This window comes from Macrosteles quadrilineatus, unplaced genomic scaffold (assembly GCF_028750875.1).
Source record: "Macrosteles quadrilineatus isolate MER2022 unplaced genomic scaffold, UCM_ALF_1.0 Scaffold_2__2_contigs__length_208266976, whole genome shotgun sequence".
Taxonomy (NCBI): domain Eukaryota; kingdom Metazoa; phylum Arthropoda; class Insecta; order Hemiptera; family Cicadellidae; genus Macrosteles; species Macrosteles quadrilineatus.
In genome coordinates this window covers 2,621,951-2,645,266 of record NW_026542595.1, presented here as the reverse complement: position 1 = coordinate 2,645,266, position 23,316 = coordinate 2,621,951, and the positions used below count along the sequence as shown (strand labels likewise).

Here is a 23,316-nt window from a genome sequence, read left to right as displayed (position 1 = left end):
CCACACTGGCTGAACATAATACCTAAACAACAGACACAGCACACAACCCAACAGGTACTTTTCTACTAGGAGCGTTACTCGAACATTGATAGAGAGTCAAACACCCACACTGGCTGAACATAATACCTAAACAACAGACACAGGACACAACCCTTTAGGTATTTCTCTACAGGGAGCTATTCTCAGGCATTGATCGAGTCAAACACCCACTGTGGCTAAACATAATACCTAAACAACAGACACAGGACACAACCCATCAGGTACTTCTCTACTGGGAGCTGTTCCCAGGCATTGCTAGAGTCAAACAGCCACTGTGGCTGAACATTATACCTAAATACAAACACGGGACATAACCCGTTAGATACTACTCTACTGGGAGATGTTCCCGGGCATTGATAGAGTTTTTATAGTCTCTGTGGGTTTCAAGGTAGGATAATTTCATTAAAATCATATAGTGCCAAACAAGAGTCAAACACCTACTGTAGCTGAACATAATACCTTTGGCTATTAATACTCGTACACCTAAACAACAGACACAGGTCACAACCCATCAGATACTTCTCTACTGGGAGTTGTTCCCAGGCATTGATACGAATCAAACACCTACTGTGGCTGAACATAATACCTAAACAACAGACACAGGACACAACCCATCAGATACTTCTCTATTGGGGGCTGAGTGTATAATATCATTGACTATAAACATACCTCAAGAGTATATATAACCAATGGATGATCCTTATCCCTCAAAGTGTCGCCCACACCATATTGGGCGGGTTTTCTGATGCGTAAGAGTGTCACCCTCTGATGTAAGAGTGTACATTAGATACTTATGTACTGAAAGCTGTTCCCGGGCATTGCTAGAGTCTAACACCCACTGTGGCTAAACATAATACCTAAACAACAGACACAGGACACAACCCATCAGATACTTCTCTACTGGGAGATGTTAACGGGCATTGATAGAGTCTAACACCCACTGTGGCTAAACATAATACCTAAACAACAGACACAGGACACAACCCATCAGATACTTCTCTACTGGGAGATGTTCCCGGGCATTGATAGAGTCTAACACCCACTGTAGCTACCATAATACCTAAACAACAGACACAGGACACAACCTATCAGATACTTCTCTACTGGGAGCTGTTCCCGTGCATTGCTAGAGTCAAACACCCACTTTGGCTCAAAATAATACCTAAACAAACACAAACATGGGACACAACCCAACAGGTACTTCTCTACCAGGAACGTTTCTCGAGCATTGATAGAGTCAAACACCCACACTGGCTGAACATAATACCTAAACAACAGACACAGCACACAACCCTTTAGGTACTTCTCTACAGGGAGCTATTCTCAGAGACATTGATCGAGTCAAACACCCACTGTGGCTGAACATAATACCCAAACAACAGACACAGGACGCAACCCATCAGATACTTCTCTACTGGGAGCTGTTCCCGGGCATTGCTAGAGTCAAACACTCACTTTGGCTCAACATAATACCTAAACAAACACAAACACGGGACACAACCCAACAGGTACTTCTCTACTAGGAGCGTTACTCGAACATTGATAGAGAGTCAAACACCCACACTGGCTGAACATAATACCTAAACAACAGACACAGGACACAACCCTTTAGGTACTTCTCTACAGGGAGCTATTCTCAGGCATTGATCGAGTCAAACACCCACTGTGGCTAAACATAATACCTAAACAACAGACACAGGACACAACCCATCAGGTACTTCTCTACTGGGAGCTGTTCCCAGGCATTGCTAGAGTCAAACAGCCACTGTGGCTGAACATTATACCTAAATACAAACACGGGACATAACCCGTTAGATACTACTCTACTGGGAGATGTTCCCGGGCATTGATAGAGTTTTTATAGTCTCTGTGGGTTTCAAGGTAGGATAATTTCATTAAAATCATATAGTGCCAAACAAGAGTCAAACACCTACTGTAGCTGAACATAATACCTTTGGCTATTAATACTCGTACACCGAAACAACAGACACAGGTCACAACCCATCAGATACTTCTCTACTGGGAGTTGTTCCCGGGCATTGATACGAATCAAACACCTACTGTGGCTGAACATAATACCTAAACAACAGACACAGGACACAACCCATCAGATACTTCTCTATTGGGGGCTGAGTGTATAATATCATTGACTATAAACATACCTCAAGAGTATATATAACCAATGGATGATCCTTATCCCTCAAAGTGTCGCCCACACCATATTGGGCGGGTTTTCTGATGCGTAAGAGTGTCACCCTCTGATGTAAGAGTGTACATTAGATACTTATGTACTGAGAGCTGTTCCCGGGCATTGCTAGAGTCTAACACCAACTGTGGCTGAACATAATACCTAAACAACAGACACAGGACACAACCCATCATATACTACTCTACTGGGAGATGTTCCCGGGCATTGATAGAGTTTTTATAGTCTCTGTGGGTTCCAAGGTAGGATAATTTCATTAAAATCATATAGTGCCAAACAAGAGTCAAACACCTACTGTAGCTGAACATAATACCTTTGGCTATTAATACTCGTACACCTAAACAACAGACACAGGTCACAACCCATCAGATACTTCTCTACTGGGAGTTGTTCCCGGGCATTGATACGAATCAAACACCTACTGTGGCTGAACATAATACCTAAACAACAGACACAGGACACAACCCATCAGATACTTCTCTATTGGGGGCTGAGTGTATAATATCATTGACTATAAACATACCTCAAGAGTATATATAACCAATGGATGATCCTTATCCCTCAAAGTGTCGCCCACACCATATTGGGCGGGTTTTCTGATGCGTAAGAGTGTCACCCTCTGATGTAAGAGTGTACATTAGATACTTATGTACTGAGAGCTGTTCCCGGGCATTGCTAGAGTCTAACACCAACTGTGGCTGAACATAATACCTAAACAACAGACACAGGACACAACCCATCATATACTACTCTACTGGGAGATGTTCCCGGGCATTGATAGAGTTTTTATAGTCTCTGTGGGTTTCAAGGTAGGATAATTTCATTAAAATCATATAGTGCCAAACAAGAGTCAAACACCTACTGTAGCTGAAAATAATACCTTTGGCTATTAATACTCGTACACCTTAACAACAGACACAGGTCACAACCCATCAGATACTTCTCTACTGAGAGCTGTTCTTGGGCATTGATAGAGTCAAATACCCACTGTTGCTGAACATAATACCTAAACAACAGACACAGGACACAACCCATCAGGTACTTCTCTACTGGGAGCTGTTCTTGGGCATTGATAGAGTCAAATACCCACTGTGGCTGAACATAATACCTAAACAACAGACACAGGACACAACCCATCAGGTACTTCTCTACTGGGAGCTGTTCTCGGGCATTGATAGAGTCAAATACCCACTGTTGCTGAACATAATACCTAAACAACAGACACAGGACACAACCCATCAGATACTTCTCTACTGGGAGCTGTTCCCGAGCATTGATAGAGTCTAACACCCACTGTGGCTAAACATAATACCTAAACAACAGACACAGGACACAACCCATCAGATACTTCTCTACTGGGAGATGTTCCCGGGCATTGATAGAGTCTAACACCCACTGTAGCTACCATAATACCTAAACAACAGACACAGGACACAACCTTTTAGATACTTCTCTACTGGGAGCTGTTCCCGTGCATTGCTAGAGTCAAACACCCACTTTGGCTCAAAATAATACCTAAACAAACACAAACATGGGACACAACCCAACAGGTACTTCTCTACCAGGAACGTTTCTCGAGCATTGATAGAGTTAAACACCCACACTGGCTGAACATAATACCTAAACAACAGACACAGCACACAACCCTTTAGGTACTTCTCTACAGGGAGCTATTCTCAGAGACATTGATCGAGTCAAACACCCACTGTGGCTGAACATAATACCCAAACAACAGACACAGGACGCAACCCATCAGATACTTCTCTACTGGGAGCTGTTCCCGGGCATTCCTAGAGTCAAACACCCACTTTGGCTCAACATAATACCTAAACAAACACAAACACGGGACACAACCCAACAGGTACTTCTCTACTAGGAGCGTTACTCGAACATTGATAGAGAGTCAAACACCCACACTGGCTGAACATAATACCTAAACAACAGACACAGGACACAACCCTTTAGGTACTTCTCTACAGGGAGCTGTTCTCAGGCATTGATCGAGTCAAACACCCACTGTGGCTAAACATAATACCTAAACAACAGACACAGGACACAACCCATCAGGTACTTCTCTACTGGGAGCTGTTCCCAGGCATTGCTAGAGTCAAACAGCCACTGTGGCTGAACATTATACCTAAATACAAACACGGGACATAACCCGTTAGATACTACTCTACTGGGAGATGTTCCCGGGCATTGATAGAGTTTTTATAGTCTCTGTGGGTTTCAAGGTAGGATAATTTCATTAAAATCATATAGTGCCAAACAAGAGTCAAACACCTACTGTAGCTGAACATAATACCTTTGGCTATTAATACTCGTACACCTAAACAACAGACACAGGTCACAACCCATCAGATACTTCTCTACTGGGAGTTGTTGCCGGGCATTGATACGAATCAAACACCTACTGTGGCTGAACATAATACCTAAACAACAGACACAGGACACAACCCATCAGATACTTCTCTATTGGGGGCTGAGTGTATAATATCATTGACCATAAACATACCTCAAGAGTATATATAACCAATGGATGATCCTTATCCCTCAAAGTGTCGCCCACACCATACTGGGCGGGTTTTCTGATGCGTAAGAGTGTCACCCTCTGATGTAAGAGTGTACATTAGATACTTATGTACTGAGAGCTGTTCCCGGGCATTGCTAGAGTCTAACACCAACTGTGGCTGAACATAATACCTAAACAACAGACACAGGACACAACCCATCATATACTACTCTACTGGGAGATGTTCCCGGGCATTGATAGAGTTTTTATAGTCTCTGTGGGTTTCAAGGTAGGATAATTTCATTAAAATCATATAGTGCCAAACAAGAGTCAAACACCTACTGTAGCTGAACATAATACCTTTGGCTATTAATACTCGTACACCTAAACAACAGACACAGGTCACAACCCATCAGATACTTCTCTACTGGGAGTTGTTCCCAGGCATTGATACGAATCAAACACCTACTGTGGCTGAACATAATACCTAAACAACAGACACAGGACACAACCCATCAGATACTTCTCTATTGGGGGCTGAGTGTATAATATCATTGACTATAAACATACCTCAAGAGTATATATAACCAATGGATGATCCTTATCCCTCAAAGTGTCGCCCACACCATATTGGGCGGGTTTTCTGATGCGTAAGAGTGTCAGCCTCCCAAAATCGGGCGAGTTTGTAGATGCTTAGTTTTGTTCATTATTTTTTTATATGCGTGATCAATGATACTACTCTGTTCAGCTAGTTCAGGGCTTCATGGTGACTATTGAAGTATTTAGTGGTGTATTTTTATTGTTATGTTGTTTTTCTCTGACTGAACTGAAACAAGCTGTCTGAGTTTGCATATGGTGAAACGGTGCAACAATTTTTATGTGTAGTAAATTGTTCAAAAATTGGATCTCCGAGTGATGTGACGAACTCCATGACTTTTATGTGATTCTTGAAGTAATTGAAGTGATATTGATGATGATGACAATATTGAAGATGACTTTGATTATACATAGTTACAGAAGAGGAGAAGATGGATTTTATTTTTTTGCTTTTATTTGAATTTATAAAGACATATCATGTTGAAATGCGTATTTTATAAAAGACATAAAAGCTCATTAAGCCTATAACAAAAATAATCAATAGAGAAATTTAAAAATTTTATGGCATCAATGGGTTTTGTAAACAGTCACAATCGTACTATGTAGACAACGTTATTTACTAATGAAAAAAAGATGCACAAGGTCAACTTTTTGTGGCCATGTATACATCAGAAAATATTTGTAGAAAACACTCAATTAAATGAGGTCGGCTTCTGAAAAATTTTAAAATATTTACAGAGTGAGTATTTCCAATAGTTACATAATCTTTTAGTTTAGTCTAATGACCTCATAGAAAATTATAAGAGTAACTAAGTAAGTTTAAAAAAAACAAAAAAAAACAGGTAAACTAGTTAATCAAAAATAACTGAAAAAAAATCTTACTTGGTTCTTAGATGGTACTACAGGATATTAATCTTATACTATTCAAAAATTTGACATAGATACTACTATATGCTTTGCTGTTACCATAAAAACTCTAGTTTACCTAAACAGATTAACAATTGAATGTTCGTCAACAATGGTTAGTTCAGTTGATTTGGATTCTAACATAATGAGATGACTTGAGTGGAATATTATAATATAAAAAAGACAGAGTGTTGAAATAGAAGTAACTGTGTTATATTAAAGATCCACCAGAATAGAAAAGTAAACAGCATTTGATAATTAACATTTTGGTTGGTTTGGTAACAACTGCTTCATATGTTCATAACATTCTCCCCCACTTAATCGCTGGAGAGCAAAGTCCTTAAGATAGGACGGAACCTTGCGCTGTCTGGAAGGACGAGTTAATCTGTTTTCTTTTTGTTCTGTGGCTTGAGGTCTGTCTAGATTTTCTTCCCTTAAGAGTACCGTCTAGTTCTGTTGGATTGTTTGAATTTGATTCAGACGCTGGGTGGATCTCTTGTGGTGGTGCTTGACAGTCTATAATAGGTAATAGGTATCCGTCTTGGAAAAACAGAACTATCTTGTTCGTTGTGTGTTGTAAATGTAACTTTCTTCTTGGATACAAGAGTCAAAATCAATTTATTTATGTGTCGTTTTAAACTTCGTCCAGAATCCAAATCAACAATGTAATGGTATTGACCTAATTTTCTCTTGACTGTACCAAACTGCCATATGTCTTTATTTCCCAGGTTAACTCTTGCCTGAACCCTCTCCCCCACTTTAAGAGAGCGGACGCGAAGAGGAGCAATTGATTTTGATGGAAGTTTTGCCTTTGGGTTAGGGAGAAGTGTGTCAAGTCTAATCCGAATCTTCCTGTTCAAATACAACTCTGCTGGAGTCTTGCCTGATGCCAAAGGTGTTGCTCGATATCTGAACATAATGTTTTGTAGCTTTGTGGTAATTGGGGTTGGATCATCGGCAGCAGCAATAAGTCTTCTCTTTAAAGTTTGTACGTTTTAAGAACTTTGATGCAGAATGGTTAGGAGCAGTAAATTTTTGGAACATCCCACGTTCTTTACAGTAGTTGATAAATTCCTCACTTTTGAATATAGTGGCATTGTCAGAGACTAAGAACGAGGGGTACCCATGAACCGAGAAAATGTTTTCAAGTAGTGCCATCGTCGTTGCTGAGGAAGGAGCATTTCGAAGAATGCGAACTTATGCCCACTTTGATTTAGCATCTACACACACATGAGGAAATAATTTCCATCCAATAGACCGGCATAATCAATACGCACTCTTTCCCAGTTATCATCGGGTTGATCCCGCGGATGTACCGGAGCTTTTGGTGGATTGTGACGAACTTTAGCACAAGCTTCACAGCTTTTCACTAATCTTTCTATGTCTTTGTCTATACCTTCCCAATAAACATATTTTCTAGCAAGATGTTTCATTTTAGTAATTCCGAGGTGTGATTCATGGAGCTCATTTAGAATTCAATTTTGAAGACATTTGGGAATTACGACACGATCTGATCGGAAAAGTATGTTGTCTGAGATCATGTAAGGGCTATCTTTGCAACTATTTTTCAGTTCATACAAAAGAACCTGTAGCTCAGGGTCTTTTGCCGTTTCTTCTTTTATCGTTTCTGCCGTTATCACTGTGCTGGAGATTTGAAGTAAGGTTTCTGCATTGATTGTGTTTATTTCTTTGTCGAATGTTAGTTCAGATGAAATTGATGATTGAGCTGGGCTTTGAGACAAACAATCCACGTTTTCATTGTCTTTCCCTTTCTTGCATCGAACTGTATAGTCAAGACCACTGAAGAATGAAGAATAACGCAATAAGCGAGATGATGTCATTCGTGGCAGGGCACATCCTGGTTGAAAGATATGTGACAATGGTTCATTATCGGTGACGAGAGTAAATTTTTTACCAAAAACGTAATTGTAAAAATGGGTGACTGCGTAGATGATTGCTAGAGCTTCTCTATCAAGTTGGCTGTAATTGGTTTCAGCCTGAGTCAATGCTCTGGATGCATATGCAATTGGTCTTTCTTGACCATTGATATCATGACTGAGTATTGCAGCAATTCCAGTTGGGCTAGCATCTGTTGTGAGAATAACTGGTTTTGATGGGTCAAAAGGAATAAGAACTGTATCACTACAAAGTTCAGATTTCAGACTCAGAAATGAGGCTTCAGCAGCAGTTGACCAAAAGAATTTTTCTCTTTTTCGAAGCAAACATCGTAGCGGATGTGTTTTTGAAGAGAAGTCAGGAATGAATTTTGCATAGTATGTAACTAAGCCAAGAAAGCGTCTTTACTCATGAACATTTCTAGGGCGCGGCATCTGAGTAACTGCTTCAACCTTTTTAGGACATTTTTGAATCTTATTGAATGACACCACATGTCCAAGGTAATTAATACTTTCCTTGAAGAAAACACATTTTGTTCTGTTAAGATGTAGATCATTCTTCTTGAGACATTGACCGTAAAAAAAACCTCACTGAGTTCAATTCCAAGTCCACGAATCCAAATTCGTCCTAATAAAGCAGAATGACCAGCAGGTACTATAAATAAATCAGTATTTAGTGATTTTGTATTGTAAGAGACTGAGACAGTTACTTTACCTTTAGGTTTTATTATATGATCAGAGTAGGAGCGAAATGAGATAGGAGTTGGTTGAAGTGGCACTTTAAGTCCAAGTTTATCAAAGTCCGTTTCTGAGATTAAGGAAAATCGTGCACCAGAGCCTACTTCAAATGTTTGAGGCTTGTTGTTGATAGTGACTGTAACCATGTATTTGTCTGAGTCTGGTCCTACGATGTAAAGATCTTCCACATCGTTGATTTGTGTGATTGCATACTCATCTGGGTGACTGGATTCATCTTCTGTGTAGTGAGACAACAGGGTGTTTGTTTTAGAGTTCTTTAGTAGAGACGTTATACACACTTTTGATACGTGGCCTTGTTTTCCACAGGTAATGCATTTAAGATAATTCTGATTAGTTTTACATTCATTAGACTGATGGTTTGATCGACCACATTTGAAACAAAGTCCATCAATACCCAAAGCTTTGTAGTCAACGTGTCTTTTTAAGCTTTTGTTACGGAAATGTTGTGATTGAGATCTATTGGAACCGCGGTCATCATATTTGTGTGTCTTAAATTGCTTGAAACTTTGATATTCCTTTGTCTTAGACCTTGAATGCCTATCAATTTTGTGTGTATCTGCATTTTCACTTGATGATTGTGTGACAGGATTACAAATTTTATTTGATTCATAGCGGGAAGCTTCTAGGGCAATTGCTTTCTTGAGGAGTGAGTCAAAACTGTTGAGATTAGTGTCTTGTAGAAGTTGTTCACGTATCCAATTGTCTTTTAGTCCTCTAATAAATTGAGGGCGGAGAAATTCATCAGCAATTGAAATTTTACTTTCACATTCACTGCAAGAAGTGTAAAAATTACAATAATTCAGGTTACTTTTCAGGACTGTGACAAAATCAGAGATAGATTGATGCAACTGTTGTGAAACACTGAGGAAATAGTGTTGTGCAACAATATGAGATACTGTAGGTGACAACATCACTGTGAAATGATCGATTAATTTTGAAAAATTAAGGTCTTTTACAGGATTGTCTGGGCCTAAAGAGTTGTCAGATTATTGTAATGTTCCTTACCAATGGATGAGCACAGGAGTTGAGCTTTCATCTTGTCTTCTTTAATGTTCTTCAAATAGCAATAATTTTCAAAACGTTCCAAATATGATTTGAATTGATCATTATTTGGATCAAAATGTTCAAAAGGATTGATCTGAGGAGTTGAAGTTTTATTACCTAGAGCTGCAGCCAAAACATTCATGATTCTTTCAAATTGTTCTTCATTAATTTTAAGTTGAGATGTTTAACAAAATAAAATATCTTGAAAATAATAGAATAAAACAAGAATTGATAATAGTTTTTTACCAAATCGTCGCCAACTGAGATGACTTGAGTGGAATATCTATATAAATAAAATTAGAGTTTTGTCTGTACATTGCTCAGAATCATAAACTTAGAGAAACCGAAACAAGTCTCATCTAAATTTCTGTCTGTCTTCCAGTCTGTTACGACCCAAGAGCCATTTTACGCGGCCTACTCCTGAAAAACAAGAGTACCTATCAAGTTCCAAATCATTTTAATGTATTCACTGGATTGGCGAGATTGTCTTTATTCATTAAAATATAGCGTCAACACTTTGTAAATAAAATGACGGACGTTTAAAAACCCAATTTTGTGCGATTTTTGTAAAGGTTTCTCCCAATGTTTAGCACATATTCTTCTATGAAATAACGAACAGCTGTTTAAATCAAGATTATTTCTTCTAGCTGTCACTGATATGTTTACATTTAATGTTTGTTTACAAATACCGCAACCATTTCCGATCACGTTTTGAAAGCAAATCCAAACCAATTAAGATTAAAAACGTTTTTCCTTACATAACGGATTTAATTAATCGCAAGTGCAATAATTTGTAGGGTAACAGTAAATGAAAATAGAGATTCTTTGTGCATAAAATTGTTCTTGAGTTTTGATAACCGGGAAATAGACCTTGAATCAGTGTTGTATATTGCTGGGAAACTTACATTTTTTAAATAAGCGTTTTCAGTCAAGACTCGGCACACGACCGACGCGCGTCTTCTTGTCCATAGTAAAAATAAAAGTAGGCCTACCGTGTATTTATGTTTTATTTGTTATGTGTATTAGTGTACAGTTCGTGTATGTGTTTCAAAAACTCCAAGATGCACCTAATGGGGATGCTCAAGACCTTATATTAGGACTGATGATGGCGTTTTAATTTTGCCGAAATGTATCTCCTGTAATAGGATACATTAGGATCGACCAGCGGACACAGGTAATTTAGCCTTTTATTGATTGTCATACCGATCCGGAACAACAACAAACGACATAAAATGAAGTTATGTATAATAAATAGTTTGGCCAGCATATCTGAAAATATGCAAACCAACTACTGTTCTTTATATAAGAAGGTTTCAACTGATACTATAAGATCCCCATGCGTAGAACGGGTACACAGCTAGTTATAATATAAAAAAGACAGAGTGTTGAAATAGAAGTAACTGTGTTATATTAAAGATCAGAATAGAAAAGTAAACAGCATTTGATAATTAATATTTTGGTTGTTATGGTAACAACTGCTTCATATGTTCTTAACCCTTTGCGATCGGAATGAATATTTGCCGTCATTCCTCAGCGGTCGCGCGGCCAGCTCTACTGGCCGCCGCCATTAGCGCACGGAAGTCGGATTTATTTCCACAGCAGTTGTCCTTTGCGATCGGACGGCCAGCGGTGCTGGCCAACATGAAATCCAACGAACACTCGGGCGTCCAGGAGGACTGGCCAACAACATTGTTTTCGTTTGTAATATTCCAAACTGTGTTATGATGCCTGTATAGTGCTGCAACCTAGTGAGGAATTAATAAACTAACCGATCAGCAGGTTTGCAACATTATATAGCAAAATTTGTGGTGGCGACAACAAAAATAAACACCTGTTGTTTTGGCAAAAGTGCTGTTATAACAACCGTTGTTTTGGTTCAGTTTTACAATTGAGTTTTTGGTTATTTCCTCGACAGATTTATGTTTATTTGTAGTTTTAATCTAGTTTAAAGTTTTAATGTAAATATAAGTAGATTAAAAGAACATTTGTACATATACTACGTATACGCGCTACACTTTTATAATAGTTAGGCCTACAATAAAACTGTTTTATCTCTTATAAACATTTAGACGTGTGAATTGGGTTATGTTTGTTATTATTCCAAGCCTATATTTAAGTAAGTAATTATGGACGACCGTTTAAGATCAGACGAATTGAGAGATTTATTGTTTGCCGACGAAGAAGATGCTGATGATCCCGATATTTATTATGGATCCGACCACGAAAGTGACGTAAATTCAACTGATTTAGCTGCAGAGTATGAGGACTTGGTTTTTGAAGAAGTTGATGATGGATATGAAGCTCAAGAAAATTTTGAAGAGGACTATGGAAGTGATGGAGGTCAAGTAGCCTATGTGGAATTTAATGGACATTTAACCACGGAAGCAGTACACGAAAGTGGAAATAATGATGGCATGGAAGTTGAAGAGATTAATGGTGAAGGTGCCCAAGGGACAAATAATGAAGAAGGTATGGGTGTGTTGGGACAGTGGAAGGTATGGTCTGAAGGGGATAATAATTTTAATAAGTTTTCGTGGAAACATGATAGTGGTTATAAGCCACCAAATGACCAAACGCCAACAACACCTTTGGACTTTTTCCAGCTTTTTTCACAAATGATTTAATGTTGGAGATAGTGAAAGAAACAAACCGGTATGCTGCAGAAAAGATACAGAAGAATACACCACTCCAGAAGAAATCCATCTGGCTTTCGTGGAAAGACCTTACGCTGGAAGAGTTGAAAGCTTTTTTTGGACTCATAATTAACATGGGGATGAATGAGAAACCAGAGATAGGTGACTACTTTTCAAACAATTGGGTTGACTACCAACCATTCTTCAAAGATGTGTTCAGTAAGGAAAGATTTTTACAAATCTTCTGGAATCTTCATGTCTCCCCACCTCCATCTGGCCGCGTAGCTGGGACATTAACTCGATCAGGAAAGGTAAGAAATGTTGCTGCATACCTCGATAAGAAATTTAGAGAGTATTTTGTCCCACAGCATGAAGTAAGTGTAGACGAAAGTATGATTGGGTTCAAAGGAAGGATCCTATTTAAATCCTACAACAAGGACAAACCCATTAAATGGGGAATCAAGGTTTTCGTCTTGTCAGATTCAACTACGGGCTATATTTGTGCCATTGAACCATATTTTGGTAAAACAACCACAGATCGCTTGATTAGGCCTGATTTAGGAGCTACAAGTCGTGTTGTTTTACACCTAGTGGACAAACTTAAGCAAACACTGGGAGATGTTGAAGGGCTTCACGTTTTCACTGACAGATTTTACTCCAATCTTGATTTGGCAGAGGCACTATTAGCATGGAAAGCCCATACAACCGGCACTATCATGCTACACAGAAAAGGATTGCCGGAAGAAGTGAGACCAGCTAGGCCTAAAAAGGACAAAGCGAAAAAACAAACAAACAAGAACCTGCCTAAACCTAAGTTGAAATTAAAAACTGGGGAAACAGAAATCTACAGAAAAAATGATGAAGTGTCTCTTCTGTTGTGGAAAGACAAAAACTTGGTGGCTATTTTAAGTACACTGTTCGGTGATAACTCTACCCAAACGGTTAGGCGCTACAAAAAAGGGGGAGTAGGGGAGTTAGTAAAAAAACCTACTGCAGTTTGTGAGTATAATAAACATATGGGTGGTGTGGACATCGCAGACCAGTACATTTCCTCGTACTCATTTACAAGGAAATCCCTGAAATGGTGGAGGAAAATGTTCTTTTGGCTTTTGGAAACAGCAATTGTAAATTCCTTCATTCTATACAATACCAATCAAGAAAGGAAAAATGTAGTTCGCCAAAGACGTTACAGAAAAATGTTGATTAAAGAACTGGTCGGAGAAGTAAGAAATGTCCGAAAACGAGGAAGACCATCATCTTTAGTCGAGGACGAGCGACTGAATGGAAAACTTCATCTGCCCTATCCGCTTGAGGGAGGTAAAACAAAGGACTGTGCGGTGTGTAGCGATAGAAGACCAGGAAAAGAAAGAAAAAGGTCAAAGTTTTTTTGTAAAACTTGTTCTAACAATCCCGGACTTCACATGGGTGAATGTTTCGAAAAATATCATTCAGTGAAAAAAATCCGAGACGATTAAAGAGAACTTTCAACTCATTGTTTGTATGAGTAGCCTATATACGTTCATTTTACACTTTTAGTAAATACGTAATATCAAAGAATTTTCATTTTCAAACAAATGTATGTATATATTCAATATCTCTTCTGTTTTTTTTACTTAATAAATCAGTTGTCAGTATAACATTACGATTGTTTTATTACAATTTATATCCCCTATGCTAACATTGCAGGTTTTCAGTAAAAACAATTCCGAGCTGCTGGGAGCGAGCCGCCATGATGAATGCCGAGGGGGCGTGTACTAGGACTTGGCCAGTACAGCTGGCCGCCCGACCGTTGGAACCAAGTCAGTACGGATTGAATTCCGACTGGCTGCAGACTGCGTTGTGGCCACTCCTGCTGGCCTTCCGATCGCAAAGGGTTAAACACATAACATGGTTTCTGTTGCTTCTGGTCACTTAGCTAGATGCACTCCTGGTTACTTTTCTACTAAGTAAACTTATAAACTTATAACTTCTTACACAAAAAGAGATTTAATTGATTACGATTTATTTTACACTTTATTCTAAAATAATCCAACGTTTGGAAGATTGCTGGAAATGTGACATTACCTGGAGATATACTGGGTCTCCAAAGAAGGTCTGTCAACAATTTGATGGGTGATTGTTTCATCTGTCTCGGGGAACGTTGCTCCAACAAAGAGGGTTTTATCCCAGGAAACCTCAGCTCCGCAGCAACGCAGAGCAAACGTGAGAGGTTCACGAGGTACCTCGCGGTTGAGGAATACTTTGAGGCCATCAAACAGTGACTTGAGTTTGCGTAGCTTATCAGCTTCTGCCTTGGCCTCTTCTATCTTTTCAGGGTCATCGGTCTACACAACAAAAATGTTATAAACAGGGATTTAAAGACTAATTAAATTAAATTTTAAAGTGTTTAGTTGAGCTAGATCCTACAAAATGGCTTAAGGCCATGTTTGTTATTGTTGCATTAGAGTAAAAGGGAAAGGTTTGAGAAAATATTGAAGTTCAAATAAGTACAGTCTAACCTTGATATAACGAACCTCGATATAACGAATTCCTTGATATAACAAATTTTTTTGAATCCCCTAGAACTCTCCATAAGACACAATGTATTTTTTACCTCTACATAACGAACAAAGTGAACAAGTGAACAAAGTCGTCGCTGCATGCGCGCTATGTTACAACTGGAACTGAGAACTGATTTCATTCACTGAGGACTGATGACGACGTAATGCGTAGTAAGCTGGGGTTGGGTGATAAGTTAATATGGCGAATTGTACAATTTTTGGATTAAGAAAAACCTAAGAAAGAAAAAAATAGAAGAACAAAGCAAAGAAAAAGAATAGAAACATCATTATCTTAACATTCCTTTTACGAGTGTTTTTATTATGATTAAGTTGGCTATGATTATACACTTTTATAACGACTTATCTAATAAGTTTTATTATTTTCAATACGATTTGTTTAAACTAAGGCAACACCAATTCCATAGTTGATGATTATTACAGAATTGACATTCCTCTGTTGTGATTTAAAGCAGTACTGTAGCACTGTAGCCTACCGGCCTATCACGAGCAGTAGCTTACAAAACTCTCTACTGTTTTGTTTTGTTCTTTACGTGGTTTATTGCTATACAATACAGTGTTTGGCTAGGTTTTAGGTGGGTTGGAGAAAGCTGTGATTTTAAACTTACAGTTTATAACATGTACCAAGGTCAATGACTAGAAATGTCATGATTGCGCAATATTAAAGTACCCCTTTAGTACCCCAGGTAATCGAGGTTCTACTTTACAATGTAAACACTGTACTGTAAAGTATTGTAGCCTATGCTACTTTAATTGTGTTTTAATGAGATCAAATCACGACATAAGTTATATTGACTGTGACTGATGCTGGTTCTGAACCTCGACTTAGCGAAATTCCTGCAAACCTAACCTCAATATAACGAACCTCGTTTTAACGAAATCCTTGATATAACGAATATTTAGTTCGGTCCCTTCAGATTTGTTATACCGAGGTTGGACTGTAACAGTAAGAAAATTTAATTATAATAAATGATTTTAGTAGCAGTAGAGGATAGTTTTGATGAAAGATACAAACTTTGCAAAATGAAATTAAAAAATATATACCTATTTAATTTGTATACAAATTTAGCAGATTATTTTTTAACATCTTTGGAGATTTTTTCAACCTACATTGAGCCATTGAATTCTTAATATAGAAACAATTGTTTAGCACGGCAGCTTTGCCACAAGGCAGCCCTTATGAGGGAAGCTATGTAGTTAAGGTGCTCTTGTTGCAATCAAATATCACTATTTTAATCCTGAGAAAAGACAGAAGTTTATTGATGGTTCAAAACCCAGCTGGATGATGATTGATAACTGAGCTTATAATCAGTGGTTCTGGCTAATGATACAGATACCCTCATTCAGTAAAAAATGCCGAACAAGCACATTTTGATCAGGGTTGATATGTTAACTTAGCAATATTTTACCGTGGGGAAGGAGTCTAGTTCCACTTCTTCGTCAGGGTTGCTGTCCAAAGCCCCTGTCCGAGCCAGAGGCTGACTTAGGGCTGCCACTCTTTCTGACAGATAAGCTTCTGCATCTACCAGATCATTTTCTTTTGCTTCAGATGCTGCAACGAATTATAATATTTCAAGATTCAAAGTAAATTAGTTTGTACAAATAGAAGTAACAATACATTATTTGCCAACCAATATATAAGTTAAATTATTGGCTCAATATTGCAGTTTAAAATTAAACACCTCTCTTAGTATTCCCGTTCAATGGTGAAATTAAATTTATAAGCTTTTTAAATAAGTTTAACCCATGATAAAAAAATAATATATCAAATTTCAAAATAATCATCTTTTGATATTATTTTATTTTATTTTTAGAATACAGTAGACCCGACCCTAATAGGACCGGACCTAGGTCGGATAACTCAAAAGGTTAGTTAAAACGAGTAATCCCTAAAATCTTTAAAAAAATTAAGTGCTATTCATTTGGAATTAATATAATCGTTATTTTGAAGCCACATGTGCATTATTTATATTTACAAAATAAATTACACTTTTGTATATTTGTATGTTTGTCCTTTATGGACTCCAAAACCGCTCGACAGATTGCAATGAAACTTTTAGGCATTATTAAGCATTATTCAAGGATGGTTTGTGTGAAGTTTGGTAGAGATCCGTCAATAGGGCTTCGCCCCAGTGGCTCTGGAGTTTCCCATGTTAATCTTATGAGTACTCATATTTAAATGGAATTAAAGAATCTTAACGGCTGGTTCAACTAAAATATCTGATTCTGTGATGTTCAATAGCATTAAAAAGTTAATAGGTTTACCAACAGGGTGCACTACATTTTTTTAATTTATGAGAACAGCTAATTTGCAACCAAAAGGTGAGTGAGCGTAGCGAACGAACTCCAACCTGGAGGCGAGTTAGCGTAGCGAACCAGCTAACCTGTAGGCAAGTGAGCGCAGCGAACGAGCTCCAACCTAAAGGTGAGTGAGCGTAGCGAACGAACTTCAACCAGGACGTGATTAAGCCATGCGAACAAGCTCATCTTGAAAATGTACGAGCATGTGACATAAAACGACAATAGGACAGGACTACGTCTGTCGGGCCAGCTAGTTTACAAAATAAATTACAATTATTTCTAGTGATGGTCGGATCCGGATATCGGACTACCGGATCCGCCAGACCAAGCTAGAACCGGCACCCGATCGGATCCAAAAAATTCCGGATCTTGGGCTAGATCCGGATTTGATGGATCCGATTTTTTCCAATTTTTTCCCCGATTTTTTACTAACACAAAGCTATCTGTATCCATGTACAAGACCGATTTTTTCCCGAGTGTTTGTACCTTGATGCAAATAACTTATTGGCAAGGCCATGTCTCTGTGTTTGTATCTTGATGCAAAGAATTTATATGGCAATGCCATATCTCAGTGTTTGTCTCCTGATGCTAATAACTTATATGGCAAGGCCATGTATCAGTGTTTGCCTCTGGATGCTAATAACTTATATGGCAAGGCAATGTCTCAGTGTTTGTCTCCTGATGTTAATAACTTATATGGCAAGGCCATGTCTCAGTGTTTGCCTCTTGTTGCTAATAACTTATATGGCAAGGCCATGTATCAGTGTTTGTCTCTGGATGCTAATAACTTATATGGCAAGGCCATGTCTCAGTGTTTGTCTCTGGATGCTAATACTTATATGGCAAGGCCATGTCTCAGTGTTTGTTTCCTGATGCTAATAATTTATATGGCAAGGACATGTCTCAGTGTTTGTCTCTTGATGCTAATAACTTATATGGCAAGTCTATGTCTCAGTGTTTTGTCTCTTGATGCTAATAACTTATATGGCAAGGCCATGTCTCAGTGTTTGTCTCCTGATGCTAATAACTTGGCAAGCCCATGTCTCAGTGTTTGCCTCTGGATGCTAATAACTTATATGGCAAGCCCATGTATCAGTGTTTGTCTCTGGATGCTTATAACTTATATGGCAAGGCCATGTCTCAGTGTTTGTCTCTGGATGCTTATAACGTATTTGGCAAGGCCATGTCTCAGTGTTTGTCACCTGATGCTAATAACTTATATGGCAAGGCCATGTCTCAGTGTTTGTCTCTTGATGCTAATAACTAATATGGCAAGGCCAAGTCTCAGTGTTTTGTCTCTTTATGCTAATAACTTATATAGCAATGCCATGTCTCAGTGTTTGTCTCTTGATGGTAATAGCTTATATGGCAAGGCCATGTCTCAGTGTTTGTCTCTAGATGCAAATAACTTATATGGCAAGGCCATGTTTCAGTGTTTGTCTGTTGATGCTAATAACTTATATGACAAGGCAATGTCTTAGTGTTTGTCTATTGATGCTTATAACTTACATGACAAGGCCATGTCTCGGCATTTGTCTCAGGATGCAAATAACTTATATGGCAAGGCCATGACTCAGCGTTTGTGTCAGGATGCAAATAACTTATATGGCATGGCAATGTCTCAGTGTTTGTCTGTTTATGCTAATAACTTATATGGTAAGGGCATGTCTCAGTGTTTTTCTCTGGATGCTAATAACTTTTATGGCAAGGCCATGTCTCAGTGTTTGTCTCTGGATGAAAATAACTTATATGGCAAGACCATGTTTCAGTGTTTGTCTCCTGATTTTAATAACTTATATGGCAAGGCCATGTCTCAGTGTTTGTCTCTTGTTGCTAATAACTTATATGGCAAGGCCATGTCTCAGCGTTTGTCTCAGGATTCAAATAACTTATATGACATTGCTATGTCTCAGTGTTTGTCTCTTGATGCTAATAGCTTATATGGCAAGGCCATGTCTCAGTGTTTGTTTCCTGATGCTAATAATTTATATGGCAAGGCCATCTCTCAGTGTTTGTCTCCTGATGCTAATAACTTATATGGCAAGGCCATGTCTCAGCGTTTGTCTCAGGATTCAAATAACTTATATGACATTGCTATGTCTCAGTGTTTTGTCTCTTGATGCTAATAACTTATATGGCAAGGCCATGTCTCAGTGTTTGTCTCTTGATGCTAATAGCTTATATGGCAAGGCCATGTCTCAGTGTTTGTTTCCTGATGCTAATAATTTATATGGCAAGGCCATGTCTCAGTGTTTGTCTCTTGATGCTAATAACTTATATGGCAAGTCTATGTCTCAGTATTTTGTCTCTTGATGCTAATAACTTATATGGCAAGGCCATCTCTCAGTGTTTGTCTCCTGATGCTAATAACTTACATGGCAAGGCCAAGTCTCAGTGTTTTGTCTCTTGATGCTAAAAACTTATATGGCAATGCCATGTCTCAGTGTTTGTCTCTTGATGGTAATAGCTTATATGGCAAGGCCATGTTTCAGTGTTTGTCTCTAGATGCAAATAACTTATATGGCAAGGCCATGTTTCAGTGTTTGTCTGTTGATGCTAATAACTTATATGGCAAGGCAATGTCTCAGTGTTTGTCTATTGATGCTTATAACTTATATGGCAAGGCCATGTCTCAGTGTTTTGTCTCTGGATGCAAATAACTTATATGGCAAGGCCATGTCTCAGCGTTTGTCTCAGGATTCAAATAACTTATATGGCATTGCTATGTCTCAGTGTTTGTCTGTTGATGCTAATAACTTATATGGTAAGGCCATGTCTCAGTGTTTGTCTCTGGATGCTAATATCTTTTATGTCAAGGCCATGTCCCAGTGTTTGTCTCTGGATGCAAATAACTTATATGGTAAGACCATGTTTCAGTGTTTGTCTGTTGATGCTAATAACTTATATGGCAAGGCAATGTCTCAGTGTTTGTCTATTGATGCTTATAACTTACATGACAAAGCCATGTCTCAGCGTTTGTCTCTGGATGCAAATAACTTATATGGCAAGGCCATGTTTCACCGTTTGTCTCAGGATGCAAATAACTTATATGGCATGGCAATGTCTCAGTGTTTGTCTGTTGATGCCAATAACTTATATGGTAAGGCCATGTCTCAGTGTTTTTCTCTGGATGCTAATAGCTTTTATGGCAAGGCCACGTCTCAGTGTTTGTCTCTGGATGAAAATAACTTATATGGCAAGACCATGTTTCAGTGTTTGTCTCTTGATGCTAATAACTTATATGGCAAGTCCATGTCTCAGTGTTTTGTCTCTTGATGCTAATAACTTATATGGCAAGGCCATGTCTCAGTGTTTGTCTATTGATGCTAATAACTTATATGGCAAGTCCATGTCTCAGTGTTTTGTCTCTTGATGCTAATAACTTATATGGCAAGGCCATGTCTCAGTGTTTGTCTCTTGATGCTAATAACTTATATGGCAAGTCTATGTCTCAGTGTTTGTCTCTTGATTGTAATAGCTTATATGGCAAGGCCATGTCTCAGTGTTTGTCTCTAGATGCAAATAACTTATATGGCAAGGCCATGTTTCAGTGTTTGTCTGTTGATGCTTATAACTTACATGGCAAGGCAATGTCTCAGAGTTTGTCTATTAATGCTAATAACTTATATGGCAAGGCCATGTCTCAGCGTTTGTCTCTGGATTCAAATAACTTATATGGCATTGCTATGTCTCAGTGTTTGTCTGTTGATGCTAATAACTTATATGGTAAGGCCATGTCTCAGTGTTTGTCTCTGGATGCTAATAACTTTTATGGCAAGGCCATGTCCCAGTGTTTGTCTCTGGATGCAAATAACTTATATGGCAAGACCATGTCTCAGTGTTTGTCTCCTGATGTTAATAACTTATATGGCAAGGCCATGTCTCAGTGTTTGTATATTGATTCTAATAACTTTATGGCAAGACTATGTCTCAGTGTTTGTCTGTTGATGCTTATTTATTTATTTATTTATAAACCATTTACAATAGCTACAGGTATAAACCCAAAACAGCTATAATGACAAATAATACAATATTAATACATAAAGTGAATAACAACAAAATTACAAAAAGTGCACATAAATAGACAATACAAAACCAGTGATGATAATAGTAAAAAGAGTGACAAGTTAATAAAAATGGACAACGGTTTTGAAAATTTCACTTATTTTTGCTGCAAATCTAAAGGGATGGATTACATTACGTAAGCAAAGCGTTTATCTTAAATTTAAACTGCTTAATAGTGTCAGAAAAAACATCTATTTTACTATTGTGGACATTTAATAAACGTAAGCCTGTAAAAAGTGAAAAACTGTAAAATTGAACAGTGTTACAACGAGGGATATAAAATAAAATTGACGACCTTGAATTATTACGAGGAACATAAAGAGCAATCTTACTCAACAAAAACAAACTATCAACTTTGTTATTTAGGATTTTATACAGAAAAATCAATGATAAAACTTCCCTTCTTAATGTAAGGCTTTGGAAATCAAACAATCCTCTCAATGAATCAGTTGACATATGCCATTCACATCTCTGATTATACCTCTTTAAAAACAAGTATCGTAGAAATTTATTTTGGAGAATTTCTATTGCATTTTTGTGGTATGAGTTGAAAGGAAACCAAACTAAAACACAATATTCCAGCTTACTTCTAACAAATGAGTAAAACAATCTAATAATGGGGTCAATAGTTCTGAAATTCTTGGTATTTCTAATTATAAAACCTAACATTCTATACGACTGATTAATAATCAATTCAACGTGTTTATCAAATCTTAGATACGAGTCAAAAGTAACTCCTAAATCCTTAATTTGGTCAACTCTTTTAAGTTTAAAATCATTTATTGAATACGGAAAAGGGTTGAATAACTTTTTTCTTGTAAAGCTCATCGTAACACATTTTTTAATATTCCATTCCAGGTGGTTATCTAGACACCACATTGAAAGAAGATTAAGAGATGCTTGTAACATATGCTCATCATTCCCTCCTCTAATGGCTCTATACATCTTTAGATCGTCTGCATACAAAAGACTCTTACAGTCAGTTATTATTTCAGGAAGATCATTAATAATGATCAAAAACAGGAGAGGACCCAAATTGGAGCCCTGGGGAACACCTGAGCTACATAAGTATGACTCAGACTTGACATTCTTAACAATTACATATTGAAATCTGTCTTTTAGATATGAAGCCACAAAGGAAACAAAGAGAGTAGAAAATCCAAAACTAGATAATTTAAAAAGTAATATTTCGTGGTTAACTTTGTCAAAGGCTTTAGAAAAATCTGTATAAATAACATCCACTCAGCCTCCCAAATCTAGTTTTGTGTTAATATCAAAGGAAAACTCCAATAAGTTTGTAACAGTTGATCTCTGAGGTAGGAAACCATGCTGTTGAGAGGAGATCTGACTTTTTATACTGGTATAAATAAAGCGATAAATAAGAGTCTCAAAAACCTTTGCAAAGGAATTTATTAAGGATATTGGACGATAATTCTCCAATATCCTTAATAAATTCCTTATTACTTATATGGCAAGGCCATGTATCAGTGTTTGTCTCCTAATGCTTATAACTTGAATGGCAAGGCCATGTCTCAGTGTTAGTCTCCTGATGCTAATAACTTATATGGCAAGGCCATGTCTCAGTGTTTGTCTCTTGTTGCTAATAACTTATATGGCAAGGCAATGTCTCAGTGTTTGTCTATTAATGCTAATAACTTACATGACAAGGCCATGTGTCAGCGTTTGTCTCTGGATGCAAATAACTTACATGACAAGGCCATGTGTCAGCGTTTGTCTCTGGATGCAAATAACTTATATGGCAAGACCATGTTTCAGTGTTTGTCTCTGGATGCTAATAACA

The 23,316-nt window shown here is 37.8% G+C and overlaps 1 protein-coding gene across 1 annotated transcript in view; it reads right to left on the bottom strand.

Annotated features, from left to right (window-relative positions):
- The window catches only part of LOC128986282 (pescadillo homolog), an 85,089-nt gene that overhangs the window by 7,981 nt on the left and 53,792 nt on the right, over positions 1–23,316 (bottom strand). Inside the window, exons 7-8 of the mRNA XM_054406557.1 lie at positions 16,559–16,701; positions 14,656–14,915 (exon numbers count right to left, since the gene is read on the bottom strand). Coding sequence (XP_054262532.1) covers positions 14,656–14,915; positions 16,559–16,701 — 403 coding nt within the window. The remainder of the gene's footprint in view (positions 1–14,655; positions 14,916–16,558; positions 16,702–23,316) is intronic.